Genomic DNA, 28,000 nt, shown 5'->3' with positions numbered 1-28,000 from the left:
CCCTTCCAACACAACCCATTGTGTGATTTTATGATTTCACCTTCTTTCAAAGACTGTTAGAAAATTAGCTAAGAAACCATCCTTCCCGAGAAACTTTTCTGGAATCCATGAAGGAAATAGCCTTTGAAAATTTTTGCTTCAGCATAGAAATCACCACGTACTGATTGTCACCAAGAAAGGAGTCATTTAGCCAGAAATTAATCCTGAGCTGCCTCCTTATAAATGTATTTGGACAGATCTAATTCTTGTGAAGCACAAAGCAAGTGATGCATAAACAAAGAATCTCAGCACATTTAATTTATGATTGCTAACCCTGCTTCATTTCTGACCTCTGTGTTTCTTCAATGTTTTGTGTGGTGTCAATTGTTCAATTTGAAGTCTCAGTTTCTACTATTTTGCAGAGGTTACAGAAAAGTGGGAGAGCTGTATCTGGTGGTTCAGTTTAACCTTGGCTCTGCACCCACTGGCATACGCATGGTTTAGCATGTCCACCAAAACAAATTCTGCATGGGCTGAGAATGAATGGAGAAATCTTTACAGTGGCTTTGGAAAACACCATAGAAAATGTTTCATTCGGAGGGCAAAGCAGAAGAAACATTATTACTGCACAAAAATGTGACTTCTTGTTCAGCAAGTTGTCATTCTTAAGGATTTTCCAAGTGCAGGCAAGCTATGCTGGTCAATAAAGTTGAATGAAAGACCTCCTAGTTAGTGTTGGTTGGTGCCACTAAGTCCACTTACAAAGCCCTCCTAGCCCATGTCTAGAGCCAATTTAGCTTTACAGCTGCCTCTTTTGAGCCCCGTGTACCCAGTTCCAGAGGCAGCTTGCCTAGACTATTATTGTACAACCCAGTGCACTGAGAAGTGCCTTGGATTTTCTTCTGCACAGAGTGAGTGGAGGGGAAGGAGGAATAAACAGAAGGTGCCAGTGCTTGACACAATGGTCAACCACATCTATGCCTATCCACATCTGTACTTTGGTTTTGTACAGCTTTCAGGGAATGGATTAAATGTTTGAGGCACTCAGTATGCTTATAGAGTGATAAGGAAGATGCTAGTTCAAAGATCATCTAGTTCCACAGGTCAAAGAAGGCAATACATCTAGCTCAGGTTGTGAAGTGGCTGTCCGAGGTCATATGACATGTCAGGAGACAAATGACAAGTTGAGGGTGAGAGTGCCGTGTGCCTGACGTAATTGCTATATAGCCTCTGCCATGACATTTGGGTTGCATTTCTTCACAGCAATTACGCTGCTCTTTTTGTGTTGCTTAAAATTGAGCAGAGCAAGAATGGCAGCATGACTAAGAAAGACCTCAGGCCTGAGTGGATGGCAAGTGGAACATGAGTCAGCAGTGCCCAGGCCAGGAGGGCCAACCCTGTCCTGGGGTGCATCAGGCACAGCATCACCAGCTGGGCAAGGGAAGGGATTGTCCTGCTCTGCTCTGAGATGGGGCAGCCTCACCTCGAGTGCTGGGGGCTGTTGTAGATGCCTTTATATAAGAAGGACTTCAGACTATTTTAGGGTGTGTCCAGAGGAGGACAGCCAAGATGGTGAAAGGTCTCAAGGGCAAGACTTAGGAGAAGCAGCTGATGTCAGTGGGTTTGTTCACCTTGGAGTAGAGAAGGCTGAGGGGTGACCTCATCATAGTCTACAGCTTCTTTTGGGAGGCAGCAGAAGGGGAGAAGGAAAAATATTTCAGAAAAAAAAAAGTAAAATTTTTAAAATCTGTTGTTTTGAAAACCAGCAGGCTGTGCTAACAGATATTTTTTTGTTTTTCCACAAGAGACCACACAATCTTGTCATTTTCACTTTTTGTATCAGCAAGGAAAGGAGCTGCAGCATGGGGAATGCTGCTCTTATTTGTGACTCTTAAATTTTCATTTGAGTAATGAAGAGGGTCTGCCAAAGTGATCATTAAGATGCTTCTTAAGATGTTTTCAAGGCCTTGCTTAGTAACCATTTTTTCCCTTGAAATTTGAAAGCAGGGACTTCTATATTGTACTCGAATCATTAATATCAATTAAGTATCAATGCTTCTCCCCCACCTCCCCACCTCATAGGAGTTGTGTGGTTCAGCTTTTGTATTTTAGGACTATTTTGTGTTGTATAGAAATGCTACAGCATTGTCACGATTAAATATTGTCTGCCACTGCTTTTTCCCCATCCAGCTGGAATCAGAGTTCTTTTTTTTAGGTTTGGTTTCTAAAATATTCCCAGACTAACACAAAACAGGGAACTGCTTTAGCTAAGACTAAATAGCTGCTTCTTTGCAACTGGGGAGCAGGTTTAACAGTAACATAGTTCTTTTCTTGTCTTGTCTTGTCTTGTCTTGTCTTGTCTTGTCTTGTCTTTTCTTTCTATCACATTATTCTGTTCCACCTTTCTAAACTGAAACTGTGGCTTACTAGTTCTAGAACTGAAGTCACACATTTGCAAGAACCAAAGCAATAAGAACTCTGTTTAGAACTGTACTGCTGCTTTTTTCAGCATTGTTCAAAACTACAACAGCAGGTGAATGTGATTTCAAAATAGAAAATTAAAAATTATAACACAGCAAAGCTATTATCAGAGACTGGTCTAGTTCTTGTCAGCCCCATTCCCTAAGAGAAGTCTTGATGATAAAGTTTAATCATGATAATAAAGTATGGCTAGGGCTTAAAACTAACTTTCCCAGGCAAATCCTTTGAACGTAGGAAGTCAAGATCCCTCTTAACTTGGAATGGTGTGAAGTGACATAATTAGCCATCACTGTATTGGCTTAATTCAAATTCTGTCAGTTCAGCCCCTGAAAGAATGTTGTCCCTTCAACAGAGGCACCTTCCTAGACATGAACAGTTTAACAGCTTCCATATGATCCTTTATTCATGCCTTCAGTGTATCCATAGGGAAATCTCAGACCTGAGGGTCTGTTGGAGAAACTGTCTAAGGCAAGTGGCCCTTTAGAACTCCTACCCATTCCCTTGGCCAGGATTGTCACTTTGGGGTATTGCAGAATTTCCAGTTGTCCACCTCTGACACAAAAAAAACCTAGTAAGTAAGAAGTCGTTGACATCATGGTGCATTCTTTCCACCTTTTTTCCGGTGCTTTCTGCTATGTGGAAGGTCTGGAGCCAGTTTAGCTTTTTTTTCAGGGGTGAGTGTAAACCTCATTTGTGTGGGGTGGCGATGGATGGATGGATGGATGGATGGATGGATGGATGGATGGATGGATGGATGGATGGTCATCTCCTGCTGTTCTGGTCAATGGCAACGTTTTGGCAAACAACTGGCATTCTCTGCCTCCTGCCATGGTATTTATGCTTCTCACTTCTTCCCTCTTCTCCTCTGGAAATATAAGCTAGGCTCTTCTTTGTGGCTTGAATGCAGCTTCTCTATGTGAAGATAAAAGAGCAGTAACGACTGGCTTATGAGTGGCAGAAGTCACTCTGTCCTCTGCCCTCCTGTTATGCAAGATGCTGCTCCAATTTTCTGTTTTCTGTTGGTTCCTATTACAACTTCAATTTTTAACATTATGATAAGAGAGCTAAAGCTACCATGCAGTGCTGGGAATGACCCATGAAATACATGGAACAGAGGGCTTGTGAACTCACAAACACTTATATACTTGAATATAATTGTAAACAAATAAAGAAGCCCATTGATAAAACAGGATAAATTTTCAGAGAAAGAGGAAAATGAGTACTCCATGGTGACAGTCAATATTTTACTGCATATTCAAAACAGGCTCCATCTGTAGCTTCGGAAAATTGAGAACAATACTGCATATTTTCCATGTTTAGGAGTAGAAATGATAGTGACAATGATAGTGACAATGATGGTTTGTGGCATTCTTCATACCCGTCCATTTATCGTTCTTCTAAATATGCATGCTTATGGTCTGCTCAAAAGCAAGCTAAACTTACCAGTGACTTTTTGATTACTTTAGGGCTCTGTGAAGATTGCATCAATTCAATATATTAATTTGCCTGTTTCAGTAAGCTGCTGTCAGAATTAGTCAAGTTTATGAAGTTGTGGAGCTGCTTGCAAAGTTTGAAATATAATTGAATGTGCCGGGTCTTGTCACTGTAGGACAGCAAACACCCACCATGGGTATGTATGATCCAAAAGATCTCAAGGCAAATCGCTGACTGGGAACTTATGCTGCCTGGGAAGGAATCAAATCTGTGCTGCTTCTCACCTGTTTTTTTGACTGCCTAAGAGGGAATTAGCGTGGAAATGAAGGGAGATCATCAGATTCAAGATGAAATTCCCCCAGGAATTTCTGTGTGAAGAAGTGTAAAACACCAGGAACCAGGTTCCAGGAGTCAGTAGAACTGCTGAGAGCTTGGATGTGTGAAACAGGGAAGTCAAAGGGATAGATTTACATGGCTGCTGTATGTGAGTGGCTGTTGGGATTTGGGATAGAGAATATGTGAATATTTTGTTTGAATTACAAGTGTTGCAGACACTTATACATCTATCTAATACATCTATCCAATATTTCTTATGTTAGCTTGAAGTGAGAAGGATCATGGTTATCATGGTTTTTGCACAAAATTGAGGCTTAAGGCATTTAGGATTAGAGACATGATGGCTTCTGTCAGCTCTTCTGTTTCCTGAAACAAGAGCTGGCTTTTCATTGAGTTAGTTTTGCACTCTGCAAATCTGAGCTCAGTTAATATATGCCTACAGGCATACACGGGCTTTTGAGATGTTTCTGCAGATTCCAGTTGAGGAAAAAAAAAAACAACAGCCCTTGAATGGAAAATGTCCAAAATGAAGATATTTCAGCCTGCGAGCAAATTTTATGCAAATTAGTCTGTAGGCATGAATGACTGTCTTGCACTGTTGGTGGTCTTGGCAAGCCAGGAATAATGTTGGGAATGGCTGTCGTCCCATGTCTGACGACACGGGCAGAACATACCCCCTTCTGGTTGCTGCACTGCCTTTGGCCCATATATAGTAGCTCTTGCAATCAGATGGGAGCTTGGCTGATGTTTTTGGGAGGCCTGGGACAGGGCAGCTCCATCTCTTACCGTATGAGCAGCTCAGCAGACATGCATGAGCTGCCTAATGACACACTGCTGCAAAGGCTCAGTTACGGTGCTTGTTTGGCAAGGAAGATATAATTAATAATGTCATTGCATAAAAGTCAGCTGTTCAGTACTCATGCTAGCTGCCAAATGTTACACGATGCAGATTCAGAAATATTTTATCCATCTGCCAGTGCTTTCAAATCATTCTGGCAAGGTTTGTATTTCTATTTTAAACTGTGTAAAGGGAAATTGCTCTCATTCTCTCAGTGCTAAGGATGGTGCAAGCCTTACCCTACCTCCTTTTAGAGAAATAAACCAGGGGAAAAGTGTTAGAGGTCATCACAGAGGTATCATTTGGTGTCTAAAATGTACTGGACATATGCCAGAGTGATTCTGATAGCATTTTTATGGACGGGGAAAAGAAATGGTGCATCTCAGGATCACATAATGTGTGCATTCAGAAAACATTCCACAAAAAATTGTACAGTAAATTTATCACTTCATATTGATAAACTGTAGGAATTTTTGTTTTACACCTTCCATTAATGTTGTGAAACAAGTAAATGTCATTTTCTATTTAGTACTGCTACTTCGCTATGCTAGATACGGCAATTTTATTTACACAACTTTGATTATTTTTCTTTCTTTGAAAAAACCCACAGATTCTTTCATCTATGTGTCCTCTTATCACACATGCTGAGTGATTAAACCTACAGTATTCTCTTGGTTAATAATGGCATAATGGAACAATCAGTTGGAGTTTTCCCTCTTCTTTTTCTGTTCCTGACCATACCTTTAATCCCAGATTTTAAACTGCTCCTTATGGCCACAGCCAATCCTTTAATGTCAGACATGTAAGTTAAGCAAGTGAGATCCCTTAACTAGTAAAATTATACATAAAACAATGATTAAAGATCTGGTTTTTGGGGCAAAAAAAATGTTTGTTTCATTTCTTTTGTTCTCACTAGATGGTACAAGCTTTGCTGTCCCTTACACAACACCACCTCAGCAGTCCCTGTTACTCGGGACAGACAGGAACTTGTGAGCTAGGACTGCAAAATCATCACAGTTACGCCTGGGACAAAAATATCTGAGCAAACTGAAACAATGCTGTTCTGGCAGTGAGAGAGGAGCCTAACAGACCACAGTGTCTAAAGAACCAGTATGGACTAATGTCTTTACTGTTACTCCCAGGTTGCTGCTTTTTATGGAAATATTTTTCCTTGTTTGTTATAGCAGGGTGAATTTGAATGTGATACTCATTTCATGCTGCTATTTTGACCATGGCATGAAGAGATATTGTTCCATTGCTACTGCAGTGTGAATCCTTATAGCATCTGCTCTGTTATCTTTGTGCCCTTCCAGCACAACTCCTACTGGAGATGGGCTTTTTTTTTTTTAAATAAACAGGAAAACGAAAATAGTTTTATTTTTGAAAAGGCAAAGGACTTGAGTAAGTGCAACATAAAGAATTACTAGAATTCCTTCATGCTTTGCCAAGAGAGTCCTCTTGCTATTTGCTACTTGTTAATTAGCATTCTAAGGTAGAGGAGAAAAAAAAAGATACCCTTTAATTCAACTCTGTTTAACTTCTTTTGAAAAACTAACCCCATTTCAAATCTTTGCAACACATTTCATTACTCTGATTTCTGAAAATACAAGTTAAATAAAAACATACAAGGAGTGGATACTTGCTGTCAATTTCTACAAAGAAGTCAAGGGAAAAAGCTGGTGGAAGACTTAGCAGCTGGAAGCAGAGCTGACTGAAAGACCAAACCAGTTTTTGAAAGCCTAAACCTAAACCTAGCTTTCATTTCACATTATTCCTTTGGTTCTTTTCAACACCTATTTTATTTAGTATTGAAAAACTGGCAGCTGAAAAAGCAGGCAGGCTTGCCTTCTATTTTTGAGCATACAGAGAATGAGGTATTAGCATATTAGAGCAACAATTTCTACATTTTTACAGTTTGGTCATGAGAAATATTCAGTTCTTTAACTACAGTTAACACTGACACTGTTAAATAAATCCATTAAAAATGAAAACTGTGATAATTTCTTGGTAAGAAACCATCCCCATTTCTTATTCATACAGCACACTAAACATAGTGTAACTAATAGTGTGTAGTTTTAAAATGTTCTAGTGTGGCTTTTGATTGAGTGCCAATTTCTACCAAAATTCAGTTACCAACAAAAGAGGACTTAGTATATAGAAATAGATTATCTTCTGGCCTGACAAAAAGGTGCATTAATTATCTATAGGAAGAAGTTGAGTAGAGGGTACAAAAGCAATGCAGGTTCAAATGCATGACTTATTCAAAGTTTCTTTCCATTTAAATTATGATGGAAGCTGATGTTTTACATACCTGTGACTTAAATCAATCTGCATTTACCCGGACCCATTCGAGGAGCATTTTTGAGACCAGAGGTCACTTCCAAAGGTTCCTGAGAGAAGTAGCAAAATGTTCCTTTTCTACATCTGAGGAGAGTGATGAGATCTTTCTCTAGCTGTCATTGCTGCAGTGCATGGCTGTTCATAGTCTTATGGTCAGAGTAGACAAAGCTGGATTTTGTGCCTGGAGTGCAGGTCTGTGAGTCTTTTAAACATATATTGTCCTCTGCTCTTGTTTTCATTTGATACTCAGTTTGCAGGCCCTTTCAAACTGTTGAGCACACTGATCCTCATTCACCTCTCTCCTAGAGCAGATGGACAGACAGGAGTTGTGCCTCTTGCAGGTGGCTGGACTGCCTTTGAAATGCAAGGTAGATGTGAAGCCAGGGTGATGCTAAGCCATACAAGAGCGTGCTAATCAACGGGAGATGATGTTAGTTGCTGCTATAAGGATCGCTTTTATTTTCTTGAACCTTGCAAATGCAAACAGTGAACTTAAATAACAGGTAGTTTGAGAAAAAATTCTCTGACTCTACACAGGAGTAAAGGGCTATTCACAATCTAGCACCATTTTCTTTTTTTTTTTAATTGCCTTCCATTTTGTAGCTAAGCAGTGTGTTCAAGTGTAATCTAATTTCTGTAGAAAAGCATGAGCTAGGAGCTCGTGAGAGCAAGGCACAGGGCTCAAGCCTCAGGTGTGCACTGGGAGCAGCAAAGCAATCACTGCACAGGGTTCTGTATTCTTGTAGTGTGTGTGAGGTCAGAGGATAATTGGAGAAACATGTCAGCACAGATGAAGACAGATTGGGAGTTAGATTGGTATTTCCTGACTTTAGGAAATTTCCTGACTTTAGGGTCTTGCTGGATGGATTTCACAACGGCAACAATAACAGAAGGCCACTTTAGCTTCTCTGATGAATGTGGTAAAAGAGATGGAAGCATATAGGAAGATAGGTGAGCAAGGACTGTGGTTTTGTGTATCCCAGCTAAAGCAAAAGCTATTTCAACTTGTGGAATGGCAAGTATTTTTTGAAAGCTTTTTGGATAGAGACTGGAAAGGTCAAAATCCCATGGCTGTCTCTCTGCCGGGAGATTATTTTAGTCAATGTGTTAATGTAACCCATGTTTGCATTGAAATCTGCACAGCCTGCAGTTTAAGATTACCTATATTTGCCAGTCAGATACCTTGTGTGAGGCAAGTCAGAGATATGATATTAGAAAATTATCCCAGATTGATTTTATCATGACAAGCATCACAGTGCAGACAGATTACACTGCACAGATTTACAGTCAGCAACTGGAGCTTTGTTATGAATTCTGCAGACCTGGTAAATGAAACTCAAGATTTTCATGTGATAACAGGATATCTTGACTCTGTAAGAAGGTAACCAGTTCCAGCAAATCTGTTCAATGACACATCCCTCTGATATAGGTAAAACAGTTTTTTTCTGTTTGTTTAAATGCTGCCACTCTTACAGATTCAGAGATTTTGTTTATGTGTTACTTATGCTTTCACATTTGGCTCCTGGCAACTTTTCTTTCCCTCTTTCCTTCTTCCTTCCTATGCTTGTCAGATTGTGAACTCTTCATGGGCTGCATCAACTATTAAAGTAGTGGCATGTGAGTGACAGACCTATCTCGGTGTGCCCTTTCAGGAGGAACAAGTTGCCTAGGGCTTTTTCGGTAGCTCTTACTGTTTAGTTCAAAATATAGCATCTCATGGTTTTTGGCTACAGAGAGGCCCAGTTTAGTTTCAGGTGAGTTCCTTCTGCTTTAACCAAAATATAAACATGATGTGGAGATGGTTTTCATGGGATGACAGGAAACAAATTCAACAAGGGAAGATGCAATGTGAGGAGGAACAACCCCCATGCACCACTCTGTGCTGGGGCTACCTGGCTGGAAGGCCACTGGGCAGAAAAGGACCTGGGAATTCTGGTGGATACCAGGTTGAACAGGAGCCAGCAATGTGTCCTTGCTGCAAAGAAGGCCAACAGTATCCTGGGCTGCATTAGGAGTATTCCAAGCAGGTAAAGGAAAGGTGACCCATCTCCTTTATTCAGTGCTGGTGAGACCACACCTGGAGTTCTGGGCTTCCCATTACCAGAGAGATATGGACCAAACAGAGTGAGTCAAAGGACCACTAAGATGATGAAGTATCTCTCCTGTGAGGGAAGGCTGACTGAGCCAGGACTATTTAGCCTGGAGAACAGAGGGATCTAACTAATGTATGCAAATACTTGACAGGAGGGTGTAAAGAAAACCAAGCCAAGGTTTTTTCAGTGGTGACCCATGATAGTACAAGAGGCAATGTGCAAAAACTGAGCATCAGAAAACACTTATTTTACTGTGAGGGCGAACAAGTTGACCGCAGAGGTTGTGGATTCTCTGTCATTGAAGGTATTCAATAGCCACCCAGACATGGTCTAGGGGGCCCTGTTTGAGCAGTAGGGTTGGTCCAGATGACCTTCAGAGGTCCCTCCCAACCTCAACTGGTCTGTGATTCTGTGATTCATCTTTGTGCCATTTTAAGTATGTTGTCTGCGCATAATTGCAGATAATTCTCAGGTCTAAATATAGTAAATGAGCAGTCTCAGCACAACTCAAGGTCCCTCCAGATGGGCTTTAATGCATAAAGACTGATGACTTGGCAAACCCATGTGGGAAAGGGCATTCCAGGTATACCAGGCTTGAAAGGAAGACAGAGATAAAATTGTGAGAAGTTGAAGATCAACAGATCTCTGACTTTGGAAGTTGCCATTTCTGGGCAGCTGAATTGGTGCTGTGCAAGTCAATCACTAAAAGCATAGAAGGTTATCTACCATAAGACATCAAGTATTCAAACTGATGTTGACAGCTCCATCATCTGTTGTCATGCAGAGCTGTATAAACAAACACATTTCCACATAGTGGGTGTTATGAATTGTCACCTTCCAGAGAATCCACTAGTCCTGTTACATGCACACTGAGGTATCCTGTGGCAGCCAGTAAAGACTAGTAAGCATACTTCCTTCACAGCAGTAAACTCAGCTGTTTTTGTAAAAGACTAGCTGCTTTTGGACTCTCTGTACAGTCATGCATTCCCACTGGCTTCATAAAGAAGAAACATCATTCTGAGAAAAAATACACATCAGAGGGAAAATTATGGTGGTGGGTTCAGGCTTAGAATTTCTGAGTTTAGCCTGAAATGGTTTGGGTTCTTCTCAAGAAAAATGAAAAACGTCATTTAGATGAAGAGTCTTCTTTTCTTTGTGCTTTAAACTCACAATGATATCAAAACATGGATTTTGGGGCTTGTAGTTATATTTTACTCTATTTTAGACCTTTTATGGCTCCAGAGGCCTCCGCTATCCACATGGCTTGCATGTATCTATCCTTATAAACCCAGCAAAGCCATCATTAGTATTAAAGAATTAGCTTGCTAGAATCGCTATCAACAGCTAGGGTTGAACATTAGTTTAGCCATGGAAACCATGGGCCAAAATACAGAAACACGAAATGGCAATGAGGAGAAGAGTATCAAGAAAATCCAGGGGAATGAAAGACTGCCATTCAGAAATTATTCTTAGTGAGGAGTGGTCCTTTCATTCCCAGGCTCATGAAGGTAACTGGCAAACCAAAAGTAAGTATGGCTTACTTCTCGAGGTAAGCTGTGCTGGAAGTTTGTAGACACTACAAAAGTACCATACAAATAGAAAAATATCAGAAAGAAGTGCAATATGTGGGGTAATAAGATGGAAATGTTTGCATTTTATACTCTGTGTAGTCTCTTTTTATTCCCAAGCTTTTCCCTGATTTATTCTGGTGCTTCAATTGTTTGCTTTTCCTCATAAGGATGTTTTAATTAGAGAAAGAAGATATCTCTGTGGGGTACAGAAGTGTTATTTTCTAATCTTCCAGATGGGGAATCTTGTATTTCAGAAGTAATAGAAGGCCTTTAACTCATTTAAGTCACAGTACTTACGTACAATAATGTCTTTGTTCCCATTAATGGCTAATTTATATATAGTATCCAGACTGATGGAAAAAATGAAAAGATGGTTATGAGACTCCAAATGTAATTTATACTTTTTTACACAAAGTCTCACCCCATTAGAACTGAACTGTGTTTTATTTCTATCTGCATGAGTCATGTTCCTTGTAAAGGTGGAATACAGGTACTTTCAGTGCCCCAAATCATCGTGCATTCTGAAGTGGGGTATGTTCCAATTCTAGTTCCACCTGATATCCATGTTTGGCAATACAGCTTTGCAGTTTTATGCCACAACTTTAAAGACAACAAAACTGGTATGTGTGAATGACCTCTGTCTCTGCTTGTGGGCTGTGTAGGATGCTGTTTACCCACGTGGTGCATATCCAAAATGAGCACTGCTTCTAGCTGGCATGAGTGTTATTCTGAAAGTTTGCATATTTATATAGGCAGCCCAGGATGATGAGACTTTAAAATGCTTCAGGAAATACATAAAATTATAGGATAAAGAAATTCTAGCTGTTTTTCCAACAGTAGGGACTTGAATTGAGATCTCCTGTTTAAGCTGCTGAAGCTTTCCATGCATGGATTGAGACTTATACAGAAGTTGGTTTATACCTTTTGGTTTAGTCCTTGAGTCAGCTCTCACTTGAAGGCAACACTACCCTAAATGTAGAAGTTAATCTTCAGGAAAATTAGGCTTTTGCTGAGGAATAACCTGAAAACATGTGTATTTCTCTTCATCATGGATAAAATTTTTGTAACCAGATAGTTTCATTCGAGTTTCATTATTAGAGTTTGAAAATATGAAGGCACGTTTGCCATTAGCAGGTGTGAATCTAGACAATCCCATAGCTACAGAATATATGCATAGCTTGCTAACTAAGGCAGTTGACTTTAGTGAAAACTGAATTAATGTAACATTGCAGTTGTGCTTGTAGGTGTAAAGAGTAGCTATATATAGTATTGTGTTACGTTCTTAACAGTTAATTTCTTTTTCATAACAAAGTTGGATGACAAGAAGGGCAATGAATCCTTTGTTTGGAATAAATATATTTTAAATAGTCTTTAATTATTTGAAATAATTGTCTGTGAGTGTATTTTGTTGGTTTTCTTCTTAGTGGTTAACCATTAAGTATTTCTGACACCAGAATAAGTGTGTCTGGTAGCTTGGTCTTAGAAACAGACAAGTCAGAGATTGCTGGAAAGCATGGCCTGGGCTTACTGGAAAAACAGCCTAGTCTGTACCTAAATTTGTTTTTTCTTCATAAATTACTTACAGGTGACCTGCAGAGATGGAAGGAAAAAGTGCTGAGGGGCAGTTAACTTGTGAATAAAGAATCAGAGATAGGGAAATGGGAGGTAATTTTAGGCCATATTTGAAGGATTTAATTCCTTCCATCTGTTAAGTTTTTTAGTCAAGCATGTGTCCAAACCACAAACAAATATCACCTGGGATAAGAAAAAATCAAACCTAGCGCGTTTATTTCTAGAGATGACCTTTGGGGATAACTTTCACTGTATATCATGACTAGCTCAAAGTGGTTGTCTATTTTGGATATCTGCATAATGCAATGGATGAAATTCCATTAACAGTCTTATGTTTTTTTCAGTAGAACGTAATTTACATTTTAATGAATTCTGCAGGGACAGAAATAAAACTGAAGACGTGATTGGGTATGGGATACAGATCCTTAGAGGAAGCCTGCAGAATGAACTCCAGCTTTACTAGATGCCAGAGAATCCCCACGTGAGCAAATTGTTCTACATGCCCTCTAAGAGGGCAAGCATTAACAAAGTTTAGTTCACAATGGATCAGAAAGCTGAGATTCCAATCATAAGTCACCAATCTGAGGGAATCCACATTTCATTACATCTTCTGTGGCAAAGTCATTTGCTTTTTTAGGCCACAGTCAAGTGAGTATGAGTTGTTGAAGACATATTTCCCTCCTGTAAACTAAAATGGATAAATCAGTCTGAGGAACTGCTGGAGTTTTCTTCTGCATATGGAAAGAACCATACATAGGAAATATTATATTGATTTGGTGATGGCACTAAATACTTGAGCCCTTAAGAGTAATTTCACTGCATCATACCCAGATGAAGCTTGTAGGCACGGATTTTTGTTCCTTACTGAATTTGAATACTGCTGTTTTCTTTCTATGTGCATATGATGCAGTTAGATAATGATTTTCTCAAAGAGTGATGCTGCTGTTAGTATCTCTGTGTTGTTAGCAGTACTTGAGTAAAATGTGACCATGAAATTGGGATTTTACCTTTTGTTTCTGATGTTTGGCACATTTATTTTGGCTTTCCCATTTTGAAAGCAGAAGAGCAGAGATAAGAGCCTGGAGATGTTCTATGTGATGTTGTGGCTAAAGTTTTTTTAATCTTATCCTGAAACATTTTGTAATGAAGTGTGTCTTTTGTTGTCTTTACTGATTGTTGAAAGGGTGTTTTAAACTGCAGTCAGCTATGATTTTAGGTAAAAGCACAAAGTAAAACAAAATAATTTTGAGTACAAAGCTGTAGTCAAGTGCATATGATTTACTGAGGATATATTCCTTCAACATAGTTAACACTCATTAATTTACTTGCTGTTTCTGGTAGCAAGCAAGAATTCAGTACACTTTGTAACTCTCATCAACACAAAAGTTTGGGGAAATTGTTATATGCTACTGCCACTGGCAATCTGATCTGGCAATCACCTGCTCTGTTAATTGCTGAATTTAATTTGACTTGCAAAATAAAATTAATTTAATCCTCTCTGGTTGGTGTAAAAACTCTGTACCTGTTCTGATCCGTGAGGAAGTGGATACAAACAGATCTGTCAGATGTGTCCATCCCACGGATGGAACTGTCTTCTGTAGTTCCAGTTCCTCCCAGCTGTGACCACTGCAGCCTTGCCAGCATATTCGGATTAAAAGCTGTCAGAAAATCACTGCTGGCTCTCTGAAAGAGAGGGAAGGGTGAGCCAGCATCACTCTCACTTAGTCTTCCTTACTTCTGGTAGTATTTTTTGTGAACCTTATTCAGCCCCAAAAATGAGAACATATGGTCTGCAGAGAACCTACAGAAACCAAATGATTTTATGTGTTACAGTGGAAATCAAGATCTGTAACTTTACAGATTGTACTGCAAGTTTATTTAAGATACTTTTTAGATATTTTTGAAAATGTAAATTTCTGCTAGGGTCCAGCATTTTCCTGTACATTTATATTGATTGCTTTTGTCTTTGGGAAGACAAAAGTGCAAAGTGCAACTGGACTCCAGTGGGAAGCAATTTTCTGTGCTTAACATCATAGATTGTTAAAGAAAATGAAAATACACTGAAAATACAGAATGTTTGCCTCCTGAAATATTTCATCCACTGGTTATGTTTGCAAACTGAACATGTGTTCGGGAAAAGACATCCTAAACTACAGATAAGCCTGCCACTCCTTGCACTCTTCCCTTTAGCTTCAGGGATATCAGGTGTCCTTGTCATATGTACTGCTTGCAGAACCCCCTCATGGTAATGTATTAAGTTATTTTGCTAGTTGTGAACCCTTAGGGCCTTGCATTTTCTTAGCTAGCCCAATTCCACCTCAGTCTGGTTTCTTCCTTAGTGGAAAAAAGAGATACAGCTTATCTTCCATTTCATATGTGGCCTTGTTTGTCCTCCTTGTTTGTTCTAGTTGCTTTCACATACCTTTTCTAGGATGTTTAGGTTTACCTCCTAATTCTTTTGAAATCACTGCATCACAAACTGTGCTGTCTGTTTTGTTAGCAGTGCCTGTCAGAAGACTAAATAAATAAACATGCTGAATACTCATTTGTTTGGTACAGTAATTGCCAGAACTGTTTACAGAGATATTTACAGATGGTTTCTCGACACCATTTTGTCCCAGTCTAATTTTCCAGCGTTTCAAATACCAAGATAACATCACAACTCCTATCTGACAACAGTGGCTTCTTTCCTAATTCTTCTGATACAAAGATTGTTTTCATGAGGGTAAACGAAAAAAACCCACCATACTAGTGATGAAACAGCCCCATCTCTTTCTCACCCTGATAGTAGCTGGACCATGGAGGTTAATCAACAAAGAGCAGGATCAGACCTGACCTCAGTACTCCTTTTACTAAACCATTCTGGCATCTGTTTCTCTGCAGGTTACCTCTTCTTGTAGTGAGTTTGGCATGAACATATTGTTAAAATATTCTAGATATGAACTGGAACATTTCCTTTTTTTCCCCCTTACTTCCACAATAAGTATTCCTCAGTCCTCTTTCAGACAAGTCAGTGAAAGCTTTTAAAATGTGTTTTCTTGGAAGTGATGCACAATTCAAAGACAGTTTGCAGTATATATCTGTATTTAAGTGGTCTAATGCCACTAATGTATGATGTCCCATGTTTGTTTTGGGATAGCAAAGGCATTTTAAATCTGTAGCTGGATGAATTTTCCTACTGAATATTCATATTTCTTCTTGAGCCAGTGTGATTGCCTGTTCTTCATTTCCCTAAGACAGATCTCGGGATGGGAGGGTAAAGTGAGATTCAGTTAACTGACGAGTCATCTGCCTACTGTGGTGCTTCTAACTCTTCTCACTGTAGCACATGGCTGCTCTCCTGCCCCTTTTTATTTGTCTGATCTGGCCCCTTTATAATGTCAACCCTTGTTAGTCTCTCTGAAGAGAATTAGGCTCGGCCTTGTAGTATTTCCAGCAACTTGCAAATGAAAAGTTTCACTTGCGTGAGGATTTTTACATCTTGGAAAGTAATGAGATAGAGATGATTCAGGCAATGAATGGATAATGCATAAAATATTTTTAATTAAAGACCACTTGACAGAGAATTTAACAATGAGTAGGAGATGTGCTCATTCCGCTGGGTTATTTTCCAGGTAGTAGCTTCAAAATAGAACCTATTAATAGAAAGAAATAGGATAACTTTAAATATTACTAAAGAAATAGTAAATCTGCACTGAATTAGTTTGAATACAACTTTGCTCTGGTTGATCTAATAGACTTACTGATTTTGTTTTTCCTAATGAGTGCTGAGCAAAAATGTTCTTCCTTTATTATCATTGTTAGTTCCCTATTTATTTATTATTGCTATTTATTATCATTGCTATTACAAAATTGTATTTCACTTTCAAGAAGAGCAGACAGCACAGAGGGCAAAGAACTTGTTTGCCTGCCTTCACTGCCTTCACTGCTGTTTTCTGTTTTGAATATTGCAGTGCTTTTTCTACTGACAGCTTAAGCAATACAAGGTTATTAGGAATTGGAAGCCATGCTAAAATCTGATATGAAATGAGTAAAATTTTAAGTCAGTCTTACTCCTTAGTGAGTTGTCAGTGGTGCCAGATGTTGTGAATTAAAAGAGGGGATGAATCCCCCAGAGTTTCGTGCTGTTTTAACATGCAAATTGACCAAGAGTAAAATGTTTATAGTTCAACAAGTATCAGGCTTACTTCACACATACAGTGAACTGGTTTACAAATCACTTCTGAAGATAGTTTCTTCACACCAATTCCTTGCATTTTTCCTCAGAAGTGCCTCCAACAGCTGAAAGAGAAGGATACTAGTGGATTTGCAGAACACAGTGTTTGTTAGAATATTGTTTGAGATGCACAGTGTTCTTTGTTGTGGCCTGTAGTACATCTTCAAGAGAATATCTTAAGTCACAGTAACTTCTTTGGGGCTAGAGAAGTTCTCATCAGTCCTTTTACACAAATTTGGATGAGGATTGGTGATTGTTACCTCACAGCAAGTCCTTCAAACATCTGATTTCTTTTTTTGGGTGTTTTTTTTTTTTTTCCTGCTGCTTTTATTTGGTATTAAGAGATATAGTAGAATTAAGCAGCTGTGGTTAAAATAAACAAAGCGGATAAAGCTGCTTCAGGAAAATTGGCTCAGGAAAAAGGAGACAGATTAACAACACGTGACCAGCAGAGGTGCTTAGATTCCACAGTGGGTGCTAAGCATTGCAAATATATATTTGATGGAAGGACCAGAATCTGACTGTGCTCCTTGGGCCAGAAAGTGTCCATGAATAAGTAGTAGGGGCTTCCATCTCAGAAGAAAGTGCTGCAGGTGCATACCTCTGCATTTGTGCAAATATAGAACAAATGAATTTAGCATATGGTTTTAAACAGCCACACAGTTCTGTTTTAAGAAGATTTTAATGCAGTTTCTCAAAAACCAGAGCACTGAGGGAACTCAACTGATCATGATTACATTTGTTTTCCTCTCTACTCTCAACGGAATAAAATATGATTTCCTGTCTTCTCTGATACATTTCTCTTTGTGGGCTGGAATTTGGACTGTTTGTTACTCTGAAAACTATTGGTAAAACTGTCTCTTCCTGTTGACATCTATGAAAATCGTTGAAAAGTTTCCTTCTAGCTTTCAAAGCCTTGAGTGCTGGTGAATCAAGTGGTTTTGGAAAGAGGTCTTAGTAATGAGGCAAATCAAATTTATTAGCCAAATCATGGTTGCTGCCATGTACAAGTCTTGTACTTTGTTATGCTTACTGAGGGATTAGTAATTGCAGTTAAATATTCTTCAAATTTTTCTAAGAACTGGGAGAGCAAAATTCAGCTCTCTTTCTGTTCTGCAGGTCTCATGGGATGAAATAGCAACACACATTTGTTTTTGCACTCAAACTCAGATCTGAAAGTTTCTGTGGAGCAATGAATTCAGATGATCTCTCTGTCCAGCTTGTTTTCAGATTGGATTTTCTTTTCAAATGAAATTAACTGTATGGAAATGAATAGGAAAATAAAATAAATAATTTTAAAATCATTGCAGATTTCCATTTTGTAATTAATGTTCTTACATAGGGAAGAGCCCTAAACTTACATCTCCTGACAAGCTGCTTCAAAAAGTGGTGCATTAAGAGACAGCATTGTAATTTGCTGCCTGTTTTCAGTTTGAAGTCTATAGATAGGGTCATTTGCAGGAATTAAAGAGAGACTGTGTTTAATCCCCAAACTTTGCATTTCAGAAAGATATCTTTTCAGTTACGTGTGTTTAGGAAATAGGGCTTAATGCTCAGAAGTGCTTTGTTAGGCTGATGGATTCTCATTCATTATGATGAATTGCTTAGAGAATTTTTCAGCTCTTATCCCCATGCTTACTAATGAGAAAACGGTTTAATGTGAAGATTATGTATAATGCTTTGTTACTATATTTTAAATGAGTTGTTATTATTGTCAGTCTGTTACCAAGGACAGCCACAAGTCCTTTATGGGCTTTATGAATTATTTAGCCTTTGAAAATTATACAGCCTTTATGGATTTTATGTTAAATATCCTTCCAATCAGGTTTCCTCTGTGAAGTGACTGCATAATTCCTTCTTCTATGCTAGTTATTCTTTGGATTTTATATATTTTGTCTTTGACCTTTTGAACTCTCTTTTGTCTTTGATGTTTTTCCATCCAGCAAATGAGTGGTTAGGGCTCTGCCAGCCCTTCAGGATTTCAGGAGTTGTGGTATTTGATGTATAATGTTTATTTTTTTTTAATCTAATACTAGTTTCGAAGTTCTGCCTCCATTCTCCTTCTTGCCCTCTGAGTTTAACTATCACTTAACTGTGTTGTACACATTTTAATCTTTCTTCATGTATCACCTCTGAATCCTCTTCAAATGTTCAGTCTTTTTTGCCTACTGCATTTTGGGTGCAGTGACTTATATACAAAAATATGATAATGCTGACATTGGCCACAACTAAATCTGATCTCTCACAGCTGCAGGCAGAGACAATTTTGGGTTTTTTTTGCTCTGTTGTCTTTGTGCATGCCACTCAAAGTAGCTGTGAAGTTTTGGGAGAAGAGCTACTGCAGTCCAAAGTAATGCCTCATTTGTTTTGACACTTTGCTTTTTTACATCAGCTTTTCCCAAATCATTTTACAGGAAGCCTGTATTTGGGAATTTCATTCGACAGGTTATGTTCTTTTAAATTAATCCTTTATTTCCTTTCTACTGCTGCATTTCTCCACACTTAGTTTTAAATACTGACAATTTATCACCTAGAAATTTAATGAAGGAGGTGTTTATCCCCAAATTATTAATGGCAATCATTAGAAAATCAGGGCTGTGCTTGTCTTGGACACAAGCTGTGAATAATTGAGTGGGTTTATTCCTTACCTGTTCAGGCAGACACTGGGTACTGGAGGGGGAAAAAAGGATGGATTTGTGTGCATAGTGGAGAATACATCTGGAATATAGCTATTAATTGATATCTGAGAGCTTATCTCCTAACAGAATAATGGAAGAGGTAGAAAGGGACATGTTGATATCATAGCATCTGCTGTCCCTTGCTTGAGCAGAGTCAGCTAGAACAGAGAGTGTAGAGACTCTCTAGTCTACAGACAGACTGTAGAGTATCTAGTCAGGTTTGGAGTATCTACACTGACTGAAGCTTCCCAGCCTCTCTGGAAACATTACTTCAGTGTTTGGTCTCCTTCACAGGTCTTGCATCGAATTTTGTGTCTTAATTTGTGGTCCTCTTGTCATGTCACTGGCTACTCCTAAGAGGAGAGCAGCTCCCTGTTCTTCAGTGCCTTTTATCAGGTATTTATACAGATCAGTAAGAACCTCCTGAGCCTCCTCTTCTTGAGGACAAACAGCCACAGCCCTCTCAGCCTCTTCAGAGGCTCCTTTTCCTTACTGGTATTCACCAATGTCTGTCTTGTATTGGGGAGCCCAGAACTGGATAAGCCATTTCAGTTGTGCTGAATTCACTGATTTTGAGTAGGGGGAAAGGATAGCACTCAAAACTGCCAGACACATTCTTCCTAGTGCAGCCCTGGGTGCTGTAGGCATTCTTTGCTTTGAGGTTTCATTGCTGGCTTCTGATGAGCTTGTCATTCCTCCCCAGGTGCAGAACTCTGAATTCCACCTTGTTGAATTACCTACAATGTCCTCTCTGCCTGATTCTTCATCCAGTCCAGGTCTCTGTGAGGGGCAGCTTTGCCAACTGCTGTCAGCTACTCAAGTTTATCTACAAATTTGCTGAGGGAACACTCTGTCCCCTTGTCCAGGTCGTTAATGAAGAGGTGAAACAGCATTGGCCCAGTAGGCAGAGTCTGTAACTCCTGGGCACATCACACCATATCTATGTCCATCATCCTTTTGCTCCCTTTCCACCTCCTTGAAGTCTTCCCCCACTTCAGACATGTCAGGGCTTGTTCTGCAGTGGGACAAAGTGGGGGACAACAAAACAGCCTTTTACTGTTGTTTATGTTTGTACTTGAATTATTTATCCCATTAGCTCTTACTAAAGAATATTTTGTCCATTTTATAACTGTTTTCAGCCAATTACAGAGCAGTGGCACTTGTTAAATGTAAACAAAATGGCAACTCCCTGCTGTAAAATGTACAAGCATTGGAGACACACATAGGTGTGCTGATTCCCTAGCATGGCAAGAGTTCTTCCCATAGGGCTTCCACAGGAAGAAGATTTCATGTGTTCATTAGAAATGACATGGTTTTGTATTTTTCACAAATTAGGAAGAACATGGCAGCTGAGGAAATTATAAAATCATAGAAATGTTGCTTGACAGGAATCTCTACAAGTCATACCAAGTGGTGCTGCTGCTAGTGCTAGCTCAGGTCAACCATGACTGCCTGTAGCAAAGCATTGAAAACTTCTGTGACTGGAGATTTTGACACCTTCTTGTTAACTTCTTCCAGTGCTGTACTAATTTCTCAGCGAAAGTTTCTCCTAAAGTGAACCTGAAGTACCCGAGCTGCCCTTCAAATAAATAAAGAGAAGTTTAAGCTGTCCTTGACAAACCAAGCAAATCTAGATCTTGTAACTTCCTTTTACAGAACACGTCCTTTATCAAAGACTCCAGAGTGACTAGGGAAGAGCATCCAAGCCAAAGCTTAAGGCTTCTGGCTGCATGTCTGCACATTTCAAAAACACAGACTGATAAAAGTGTCAATTTAATGCTCCTCAGGATAGCTTTCCCTCTGCTTGCCCCACAGAAGATCACATTGTCTGATGTCTCACTTGAGTTTGTCAGGACCATCCCAGGAGTACTTTTTGGGGGAATGGCTCTAGGAAGATGATAAATACTTCCTCTGGCTGATGGATTAAGGAAACTCAGCATTTGCACAAGTTCCAGTTCTGTACAGTTCTATCCCAGTTCTTTTACACAGAGACTGTCAGTACAGCTGTTACAGAACTAGACTCAAGACATCAAAATGATTCCCTTGTCTTCCATCAGTGCCCAGTTCATAGGAATGTTGTAGGGGAGTTCAAATTGGCCACATTGTTATGGCAGTAGCACTAACAGGTTTTATGTGAGTATGTTCACCTACTTCTATACTCTATTCTCATTTTTTAGTCTATGACTGAAGAACTTTTCAGGTTTTGGTGTCCTTGCTGTATTTTAGATCATATTTAGAAGATGATCTTGCTTTGCAAGAGACCTCTGAGATTGTCAGCTGTTAAGTCCCAGTTTTGATTAATCCTGTGGATTATCTAGACAGTGCAAGAAAATTTATCTAATCTTACCTGAAAATCTCCTTTAAGCACCAGTCCTTTCTAGAGACGGATTAACCACCTAAATCCAGAGTTGGCAATTGGCATCCAAAAACTTAATTTGCAGAAAACCTATCTCTGTTCTGGAGTGTGTTTTGAAGTGGTGGAAACCATGTAGTTCTCATCCCTGCCTTCTTCTAGAGCAGTGATTCTGATCTGTAATACATTAATATGCCATAAATTAAGAAGAGGGGAAAATACACCCCCCCACCCCCCTCCAAACACACAAAGCCCCCGAAACCCCAGGATCAGAGTGAGAAGACTTTGCTGCTCCATAAGGGCCATTGCCTTCCTTATCTCACCTGCACACTGACTGGTCTGAGAGTCAGCTAGAGAAATGGTGGAAGATCTCTTTGTCTTGAAAAGAAAACCTGATATAGGTCACTTTTATCTTGTGGAACTTACCAAACAGAAGGATAATATTACTGGCAGTTTTTCCAAAGTGTTGTGGACTCCAAGAAAGGGGAGGGTTTTAAGAGCCACCTGGACACTGAAAAACCTTTCTGTGCTAGGATTTGGTGGTACATTCTGCTTGTCCTCGTGGCTTATTCATGCTTGTCCTTTTGGTATAGGTAATCTTCTTGACTTTCTGTTTCAACAGAAGTCTGTCAAAACCTAATTCAGAGAGTCTTTTTGTCACTGTAGTTGTCCTGAAATCAGTTCCAGCACTGATGCTTTTTTTTGCAGTCATGATGTCAGTATTTCCTTGTAACAAACCTCCTATGCTTTTTGCCATTTTGTGGAGCCATATTTAAGCTGTACCATATATTTTTCATTTATCATTTTTGCTTCAGGCAAGATCTCCTCTTTTAACACAGCACAGAGGAAGGTGGGAAGCTTTCTGTTTTCTGTAAGTGGGCCACAGTTGGCCCAGGTCATGTTATTCGAGGTGGAGTACAAACTGAGACGCTTGCTTCTTTTTGTCTCTCGTGGTTGGCTCTCATTATTTGGTTTCAGAATGTCTCTGTTCTATTCCAAGTGTGTTAAGAGCTCTCCTGGTGTTTAAGCAGCACTAGAAAGTCTGATATCAAGAGCAAATTCTCTCTCTCACACACACCTATTTGTGCAGCTTTTCCATCATGCATTCTTTGCATGGGATGGAATAACTGCAAAAGTCAACAAGAATATGGCCTCATCCCTTTTCCTCTTGGTAGTGCCTCCCTTATTAGATTCCTTTTTCTGATGCTGTTCAACAACTTCAAGGGCAAGTCTATCAATATTTTTCAATTAATAAACGTTACCAGAATGTCATTTCCTACCCCTTCTTTACCCAGCTTGTTGCCACTTGGTAGTTTTGCTGGATTCTGCACACACTATCTTACTCTGAGAAGCACGAAATGTCATTATTTGTGCAAATGCTAAGAAACCACAAATGCTATTACCAATATCAAAAATTATCTAGTCCTTACTGACAGTTGTGGGCACAATACTTGATTCTTGTAATCACTTGTGGCATAATTCATCAATTTACTTCTCAGTTGTGTAAAGCAAAATGTACTACATATGCTTGCTAATATTCCCATTGTTCCTATTATTGGAAAGGACTGAGACACAGAGGCTGCTGGGTTTTCTGACTGACCTCTAGAGTTGTGAACATTTCATTCATATCCTGTCTAATAATTCCACCCAGCCTAGATAATCCTGTGCACAATCTCCTTCTCTACAATATGTCAGTCTTGGCATACCTCTGACCATCTGTGTTGTCCTTTCCTGGGTCTTGTAAACTCTTCCTATATCTTTTTATGGTTAAGGAAGCTAAACTTGGGTATGGTGCTCTATTGTGAAAGATTGTATTGTTGTATTAGTTCACATAATGCTCAAAAATGCAGAATAAAATAAATGAGCTCCTTTCCTATTCTGGTGATAGCACTTGTCAGGGAAAGGCTTGTTCTGGAGTTTCTTTCTCTCTGAGTTTATCTGGAGTTCTAATTTCTCTCGAAGAATTTGGGACTCTTAATATTTCCTAGAATGCTTTATGTTTTCTGGACACAGTGATGAAGACAGATAGATGTTGAGGTAGTGAAGAGAATTCAAAGTGTGGGAGAATCTGTGAGGAACGTTGGTGTTCCTTTTGCTTTTAAGCTCAAAATATGTGTACCATAGCCTGGATAAATTGCCCTATAAGTAAAAGTGACTGACTTTATGATAGTGTTCTGCAGTGACATAAACACTAGGGGAAGGAGAGATTTGATGGTTGCCTAGAGGATGATGATTTCTAATCATGAGAGGGAAACGAGCCAACATTTTTTGAGAAGAAAAATCCAGTGAAATTTATTACTCTGTTGAACCATTTCTCTGGGGAAGGAATGTCAGTGCCATCACTCTCACACAATTAAATTCCAAGCAGCATATATTATTTAATTATATGGTGAAAAAGAATTAATAAGATGACTTGATATATACTTGCTGCTTTCACACTCCAGGATTCAGTTGTTCCTAAGAGAAAGAGGTGGATCCTGTGAGAATAAATAGTTATCAGAGCATTTTTGTAGTGTTCACATTGTATAAAAAATGAGACCGGTATAGAATAAAGTGTCAGTGAAAGGTATTTTATTGCTAGAATCCTAGCCAGCATTGATTGGTATGGTTTTATGCAATTAAGTCCCATGCCAGTGGAATTATTAGGGATTTTTATAAAGAAGCACAGTGAAAAAAGCATTTGTCATGGGACAATATGTTTAAAGCATAAATTTTAGCATCAGCAGTACTGCTGTGCAGTAGAATGACAGAGAGAAAAACTGAAGAAAGCACAAAAAATCGAGGAGCTGTGGAGAGAAGAAACATGAAATTTGTCTTAAACTTTTAGTGCTATTTGGTATGGGATGCCACCTTGTGGAAGTTTTTAGGTCGGCATGTCTTTTACAAAATCTCTGACTTTTTACTCTCTTCAGGCACTAGAGAATCCCAATTGCATGGATCAGCCTTTAACAGCCACTCCATCACCTGATGTTTTATGTAATCTGAACTTTCAGTGTTATTTAGGGGTGAAGAAATCTTACTTTGGGAGGTAGAAAGTATGTGAAAAGAAGTTTCCTTAGGTTTGGAGTGAGCTGTTTGGAGAGCGTGACCAGTGCAGATGCTGTTGTGTGATTGTGATACTGCTCTCTTGCATGTTGTCAGACAGCTCTGAATGGAACTGGAATCACATTGTGCATTTTTGGTGTGTTAGCTCAATCACTACAACAGTTGGAAAGAAAATACTCCATTACTCTCTTCAGCAGGACTTTAGAATTACAGGAAGAATTAGCAAATGTGGGTATGTCTGTAGTCTCAGTCATCTCACATTGTAAAGGACTCTTCTTCTGGTGTGCTCCTGTGTCTGGGCATTCTTCTCTATAGTGGTCTGGAACAGCACAGATGTGTTGCAAACCCACCAGACTTTTTCTGCAAACAGTTCACATCAAGTGTCAATGCTTCTTCCCTGTTCAAGGCATTGTGGAAAGGGGAAGGTGCAGGTGAATGGTCTTTTGCCAAAAAGCAAAGTGTTTTGCTCCTGAGTTTACCAAAATACTAATGTGGTTACCACAAGCAAGTGAAGAAATTATATGCCCTATATGGAAGTGTATGTAGAGGGTCTCAGTTCAAGAGACTTCTACCAAAGGGACAGAAGTCATCTGTCTTTTTCTGCTTTCCAGCTTTGATTCTCCTTCTGCTCTTCGTCTTTTTGTTTTGTTTTGTTTTGTTTTGTTTTGTTTTGTTTTGTTTTGATGTCCATCCCATGGAGCACGTGGCTGTTCCTTGATTTCCTATAACTTGAAGGTGACTCTACCTTCCCTCATTTAAGCAACTGGGTGCTTCTAACTTTTTCTAAGTAAACATAAACATGAACCTTCTGGAGTAATTTCCTAGCCACCTTTCTCTTCTAGATCAAATCTCTTTCAAGGATTTTGCTGCAAGATTTTTTCAAATGGTAAAGAGATTCTGGTTAGGGCTTCTTTCTTCTATCTCTTTTGTTACAATCTCGTAATTGGTCTTGGATTCTAAGGTGGGATTCTTTATCAGCTGAGTTTTGTATTAATCATTTTGTCCTTTACTTGTCCTTCCTCCGTAAGACTTCTTCCCTGATCTTGCTCTTACCAACACCTTGTTTATCTGAAATTATCTATTGCTTTTGGCCTAATGATTCCAGAATTCATTGCACTCTTTCAAAACACTTGAGCTAGGGCTGTGATTTCTGAACTTAATAGATATGAAAGTGCAAGGAACACATTTGTGAATGACCTTTAAAGTGTGAATTCAGGATTTGATGGAAAGTTACACTGAACAATTTTGGTCTTTGGTAGAAACTTCTTTGGAAACATTTACAGTCTCATGCATGGAGTGTCATGAAGTCATTGATTTAGGTGCCGTCAGCTAATGGCAATGGCAGCCCTGGCACCTTAGAAATGTCATTTAATACCTTAAATGAATGTTGCGTTGTGTGGTGGCTGTTCCTGACCTCCTGAACCACTAAGCTCTCAGCCCCAGCAACTGCCTGCAGTTCTCACCTAATGGTGGAAACAGCTGAGCCACAAGGTGGATTCCTGAGTGAGCTTGAGGCACCAAAACTGCAGCAATTCAAGGACAGTAGATGAAATTTAAAGCAGGAGCAATAGGGTGGCTGATTCCATGAGCTGCAGACAGTTTAAACCTGTGACCATGTCCACTGGGTTCTGCAGCAGAATATGATCAAGAGGCTTCTGTTTTGCTTCCCCCCCCCCACAGCTCTTTACTACTCCAGGTTCACACTGACCTTGCTGATATACCATGAAAGACAATGAGAAATCAATTTAAGATTATTAAGTGGACAAATTTGAGAGTAAAGATGAAAGCCCTCTACTACCACATCCATGTGTGTATGTTTTGTACCAGTCTTTTCATAGGGATAGCAGGTGTTTTACTTTTTCCTGCTACACACACTCCTGTTGCAGCTGTATCCAGTTCTGTTATAGGACACAGATGTTGTGATATTTATCCACACCTGGTGATGCAAAGCTCCCCAGCCCAATCTATGGAGTTACTGTCTGTTGAGTTTTGAAAGCAGAGGTGCTTTCCAGTCTCCTTACAAGAATCCTGAACGTTTCCTCTGTGTTACCCAATGCACGTGTTACTCTGCTTCCTTTGGGAGTGCCTGTGAGCATCTTCCATAAGGCTTGAGCTTCTTGTAGATAATGTACCTAGAAATCTGATTCTGGCAACATTTTGTGAACACTGACTATCAACAGTAAAGCTATGAGAACTCATACTAAAACGCAATCTGGCTACTGTGACTGGGAATTTAATGACAAATACTTACTGAAATTATGCTTTTGATTGTGATGTCTTCAGGACTTCCTTGTCTCCCCTAGGATGAGGCAATATAGGCCTGAATACTGTGAGGCATTCCAGATGATGGCACAAATAAGTGCAAGGGAGCATTCTTTCAATTTTTTTTTCCTAGACAAAACTTGCATTGGATTGCTGTTGGGAGATCAATGGGAAGCCATGGTTTCATGTGCTGTCACTCAGAAGAGAATTCTGCCATCCAGTGGCTTTTAAATAGAATTATAAGTAGAGGTGACATGACCAAGTCTAAGTAAGAACATTTAATTTCACTTTGTTTCAGCATCAGGCCACTGAGAGCATTACTGCAGAACACTTACCTGAGAACTGGCCTGCAAAATTCTTTCTTTTCAAAGTTTCAGAGAAAGGAGACAGTGACATTTATGTTAACGGTGAAACCTTTCTTTTGTTTGTCTCTTTGCAGTTATGTGGCTGTGGTCTGCTGGGCGTGGGCATTTGGCTGTCAGTGTCACAGGGGAACTTCGCCACGTTTTCTCCCAGCTTCCCATCGCTTTCAGCTGCCAACCTGGTCATTACCATTGGCACAGTGATCATGGTGACCGGCTTCCTGGGCTGCCTAGGTGCTATCAAGGAAAACAAGTGCCTCCTGTTGAGCGTAAGACATCAATACTCCTTTTCACTAAGAACAGTGGCTGTTGTCTTGTTATTATTTTATTTGAATGACCAGTGCAGAATAGTCTTGTGGCTCACTGTGACATTTCACTTGGCTTTCAGTCTTCTGTGGGCTTGCAGTATGACATCCCACAGCTTTGGTCACAGCGATATC

General features: G+C 39.5%; 1 protein-coding gene and 1 long non-coding RNA gene across 5 annotated transcripts in view; one reads left to right on the top strand and one right to left on the bottom strand.

The window, feature by feature from the left end:
• TSPAN9 (tetraspanin 9) overlaps positions 1-28,000 on the top strand; it is a 168,270-nt gene that overhangs the window by 132,213 nt on the left and 8,057 nt on the right. For all 3 annotated transcript variants that reach the window (XM_014891532.2, XM_014891531.2, XM_014891533.2), the window contains one exon: positions 27,638-27,829. In XM_014891532.2, the coding sequence (XP_014747018.1) occupies positions 27,638-27,829 (192 nt within the window). The remainder of the gene's footprint in view (positions 1-27,637; positions 27,830-28,000) is intronic.
• Positions 15,981-27,643, bottom strand: LOC148224712 (uncharacterized). 2 transcript variants are annotated; one of them, XR_015801274.1, is made up of 4 exons: positions 21,886-27,643; positions 19,509-20,553; positions 16,832-18,118; positions 15,981-16,279 (listed from the first exon to the last, which is right to left on the bottom strand). It is a non-coding gene; the product is annotated as an uncharacterized LOC148224712 (long non-coding RNA). The 2 variants fall into 2 exon arrangements; XR_015801273.1 differs by having other exon boundaries at positions 16,832-16,925.

Source organism: Sturnus vulgaris, chromosome 2, assembly GCF_052056855.1.
Source record: "Sturnus vulgaris isolate bStuVul1 chromosome 2, bStuVul1.hap1, whole genome shotgun sequence".
NCBI lineage: Eukaryota > Metazoa > Chordata > Aves > Passeriformes > Sturnidae > Sturnus > Sturnus vulgaris.
The sequence above is the reverse complement of the archived record's forward strand: the minus strand, read 5'-3'. Positions and strand labels throughout refer to the sequence as shown.